Source organism: Macrobrachium rosenbergii, chromosome 10, assembly GCF_040412425.1.
Source record: "Macrobrachium rosenbergii isolate ZJJX-2024 chromosome 10, ASM4041242v1, whole genome shotgun sequence".
In the NCBI taxonomy this organism is placed as follows: domain Eukaryota; kingdom Metazoa; phylum Arthropoda; class Malacostraca; order Decapoda; family Palaemonidae; genus Macrobrachium; species Macrobrachium rosenbergii.
Window position 1 is genome coordinate 37,901,070 of NC_089750.1, and position 4,786 is coordinate 37,905,855.

The 4,786-nt window shown below is 38.7% G+C and overlaps 1 protein-coding gene across 1 annotated transcript in view; it reads right to left on the reverse strand.

Moving 5' to 3' along the window:
* Positions 1-298: 298 nt before the first annotated feature.
* LOC136842311 (ensconsin-like) overlaps positions 299-4,786 on the reverse strand; it is an 11,374-nt gene continuing 6,886 nt past the window's right edge. Inside the window, exon 6 of the mRNA XM_067109570.1 lies at positions 299-728. Within this exon, the coding sequence (XP_066965671.1) occupies positions 299-728 (430 nt within the window). The remainder of the gene's footprint in view (positions 729-4,786) is intronic.

Genomic DNA, 4,786 nt, shown 5'->3' on the forward strand with positions numbered 1-4,786 from the left:
AGGGCCTTCCCCCCTAGGAACTTGGCTAACAGGAGGGAGACTTTGGTTGGAGAGAGGGTGTACAGCCCAGGACTTTCTCAGCTCTGTCGAGCCACACCTCAGGTTCAGCCTTAGTCCACTTTGGCATGAATGTGTGGGCCTGGCTGAGGGCACTCGTCCCCGAGGTGGGAGGGGGTTCGAAGTGCCAGTCTGGGCCATCTGAAGCTCATGGGCTCGCTGCCTTTTTCTTGTCTTTCTACCTCTCTTTCTTGTCTTTCTGCCTCCTCTCGTTTTTCTCTGGCGGTTCTTTTGCCTCCTCTCATTTTCTCTGGCGATTCTTTTGCCTCCTCTTGTTTTTCTCTAGCGATTCTTTCTGCCTCTTTTTCTCATCTCTCTGCCTCTCTTTCTTTTTCTCTGGCGATTCTTCCTGCCTCCTTTTCTTTTCTCTGGCAATTCTTTCTGCCTCCCCTCGTTTTCCTCTGGAGATTCTTTTTACTTCTTTTTCTCGTCTCTCTGCCTCTCTTTCTTTCTCTCTGGTGATTCTTTCTGCCTCCTTTTCTTTTTCTCTGGCGATTCTTTCTGCCTCCTCTCGTTTTTCTCTGGCGATTCTTTCTGACTCTTTTTCTCGTCTCTCTGCCTTTCTTTCTTTTTCTCTGGCGATTCTTTCTACCTCTCGCTCTGCCTTTACCTCATCAAGTTTCTCTTGGACCCAATCCTTAAGCGCGGCCCCTGAGACACCGAGTTCTTTCCTGGCGGACAAATAAAATTTTAAGTCCTAATTTAGTTGGGTTCTGGTAGACATTTTGAGGGCGAGGGGGACTCAAAGAGGCTCCCAAGTGAAATAACCCCCCAAAAAATTGTAAGAAGGAGTCATCCAGGGTAAATAAAATGTACGACCTTTGCAGGTCGTTCTCACTGAATGAACTGGATGGAGAGTTTTGGAATTTGGAGGGCGTGTTGGCCCTGGCCTGCATGAATGGGGTTTTAGGGTTCGGAGGGCATTGGCCCTGTCCCGAATGGATTTTTAGGGTTTAGACGACACTTGGCTCTGGCCCGAATGGAGTTTTAGGGTTCGGAGGGTGTTGGCCCTGGCCCGAATGGATTTTTAGGGTTCGGAGGGCACGTAGCCCTTGCCCGAATGGAGTTTTAGGTTCGGAGGGCGTTGGCCCTGACCCGAATGGAGTTTTTAGAGTTTGGAGGCACGTGACCCTGGTCCGAATGAATTTTTAGAGTTTGGAGGGCATGTGCCCCTGGCCCAAATGGAGTTTTGGGTTCGGAGGGCACTCAGCCCGGCCCAAATGGAGTTTAGGGTTTGGAGGGTGTGTGCTCTGGCCCGAATGGAGTTTTAGGGTCGTCTCGTAGGACGTAGGGTTTTCGGGACCCTCGCACGGACTGAGCCAGCTGTGGCGAGAACTAGTTGGGTTTTTAGGTTCATCTCGTAGGATGTAGGGTTTTAGGAATCCTCACACGGACTGAGCTGGCGGTAGTGAAAATTGGTTGGGATTTTAATTTCTCGAATAGAATTTCCTGTTAGGGGAGTCCTGATACAGTTAGGTTCGAGACTCAGTGAGCGTTAGAACGCTAATAATGATAACCCCCAAATACAATAAATAAGAGAACAAAACTGAGGCAAACCCGATTATAAACAAAGTAAAAAAAAAATTTTGTGGGAATGGGTAGGACGCTCGCAGGGTGGGGGTGGGGGTGAGGAGGGAGGGTGTAGGCATCTGAAGGTCGAGTTATTTTTAGACTCGGTGTCTAGGCTATGGGTTCACTGACCACGAGGGAAAATTGGCGGGATCTGTAAACGAATTGGTTGGCGTGGCCAATATAACACAGAATAACGTATAGCAAGAAAATGCTAATAATAAGATGTACAGAAAATCTTATCACAAAGTCTGAGTATTTGCCAACTAAATGGAAAGTGACCAAATTTTACGCTTTCCTAACAACTTGTTCCTACCTTTTTCCTATTTGAATTCTAATCTCAACTAACATGAGAGAGAGAGAAGGGTTAAATTTCCTAAGTATCAGTGATGCAAACTGATCGGTTCCACGTGGGGGATTGAAATACGTGCCTAACTATTTCGCGACAATGAAATTGTTTGATTAATACGAAGAGGAAATGTGCGCACTATTTCCTTTTCTTTTAAAATTTTGCGACTCTTAGTCTTCCTTGACATGCAATGGCTATCAAAACTTGTGATGCGATTATTGATTCTCTCCTCTCGGTGAATTGGAATCATGCATTCCCTAACATTCCCTATTTTCTAGGATCAGTCACGGTTTTATTTCTTATCCTAAAATAAACTCATCATACTCACGTGGAATTCCTTGGCTTGTGTACTTGGATTTTACGCAAAGGTTCGTTGTTGTCTCGCACCCAGCTAGCTTTGCTAATTGCTGGTATAGCAAGTTGCAAACAAAAAAATGGGTGCGCCAGAAGGCCTCGAATGAGCAAAGATAGGCAATCACTTAAAACACAGACATTTGAATAACACTGGTATCATAAGGCAAAGGAAAAGTAGGAATTACTGGCCCTTTAAAGGGAACACTTGAAGGGCAATTCGTGATTTTAACAAACACTTTACAGTGTAGAGGAAGGGATCTCCAGCAAAGAATGGCGAAGATGGGGTCCGTGGATCACCAGGCAAAATATGACTGGGGTGTGTGTTCCGGTGATGAAGATTGGGCGTCAATCCAGTATAGCGGTCCCGCGTGCGTCTTATGGCAATCCGCCTCACGACTTCATGATGTCCCTCTAGTGTCTCTTCCCCGTCTCCTTCCTCCTATTTAAGGCATCAGCCAAGGGACGGGGGGGGGGGGGGAGATGTGCAGGAGTCATCTTCCATGAGCCATGTGTCCAAGTGTGGTAAACATCTGGTCACTTCCCAACGGGGTACCTGCAAAAGAATCCCACACACTTCACTCTCCCCCAAAAGAGAAAGTTGTAAAGTAGCTTAAGGATGCTAAGCTTCTTTAGGGAGGGGCCTTAGTCCGTCTTTTCCCTACCTTCGACCTGTGCTAAGCAAATGCCCAGTCAAGGATAAAACAATAAAACAATGGTGGTTTCTGTGAGATATAATACACACACACACACACACACACACACACACACACACACACACACATATATATATATATATATATATATATATATATATATATATATATATATATATATATATATATATATATATATATATATATATATATATGTATATATATATATATATATATATATTCTATATATACAATATATATCTATAATATATATATATATATCGTGGTCAGGTCGACAATATACCTCCTTGTGATTATGGTACGCGGGTTATTTCCGCGATATCATAGTCTCTTATATATATATATTTGGATCTTATATTTATATATACAAGCATATCCAATATATATATAGAATTTGATAAGTTATATAGGGCATTATATATATATATATATATATATATATATATATATATATATATATATATATATATATATATATATATATATATATATATATATATATATATATATATATATATATATATATATATATATATATATATATATATATATATATATATATATATATATATATATATATATATATATATATATATATATATATATAATCTACTAGTCACTTTTATACACATATGTAATTCTAATATACAATGCCCTCTTAACTTCTATTCGTGGTCAGGTCGACAACATGACCTCCTTGTGATTATGGTGACGCGGGTTCGTTTCCGCGACCAGCCATCACAGTCTCTTCAATTTCTTGCGTTTGGATCTTATGGCTTTATAGTTACAAGCATATCCAAAAGAGCGCGAAGAATTTGATAGTTAAGAGGGCATTGTGACTATTAGAATTACATATATATATATATATATATATATATATATATATATATATATATATATATATATATATATATATATATATATATATATATATATATATATATATATATATATATATATATATATATATGTGTGTGTGTGTGTGTGTGTGTGTGTGTGTGTGTGTGTAAAGACAGAATCCATGAAGGAAAGAGAAACAATGGGGTATATCCTTTTAGAAATTATGTATATTTCCAAAAATATGTACCTGAAATTCAAAACAACTGAAGAATTAGTAGACCTACCAAAACAGGGTTAAATATTTAAGAGGTTTTACAAAGGATTAGGCCCAACAGCTCAGAAGCAGGGACGGGACAATTAAAAGATTATACAAGAAGGTGACTGACTACCAAAAAATGTTATAAAAGTACTACTCAATTATTCTCCTCCTGGTAAACAATAAAAAATTTTGCAGGGTGAACATTTTTAAAAAATATATATTAAAGATAAGAATACATAGAAAATATATATAAGGTAAATAATTTGTAATTAAATCAGTGATTTTATCCTTTAGGTCATTCTTGAATATTTACTTATACAGAGGTCCAAATAATACATGCCAGGTCTAAGGTTAAAACTACACTGGAAGTAAGCTGTATAATAACAGATTCTAAAAGATTTCGTGAAGAGAAATCTTTCGATCTGGCAATCACTGAACTTTCAGTCCAGTTTATCCTGCGAGAGTTTTTAATTGAATGAATGAATGAATATAGTGTTGGATGTTTTTTCTTCTATGTTTTTATGAGCATTGCGCATTGTCAGCCCACAGTATTTGGATCAAGAAATTTAATACGTAAGAAAAATAGGGAGAAATTTATGTTATCCTTCACATATACTATATATTTGTTATAATAAAGACCACAAAAAGTGTTATAGTGAAAGTAACATGGAGAAAGAAACTCCT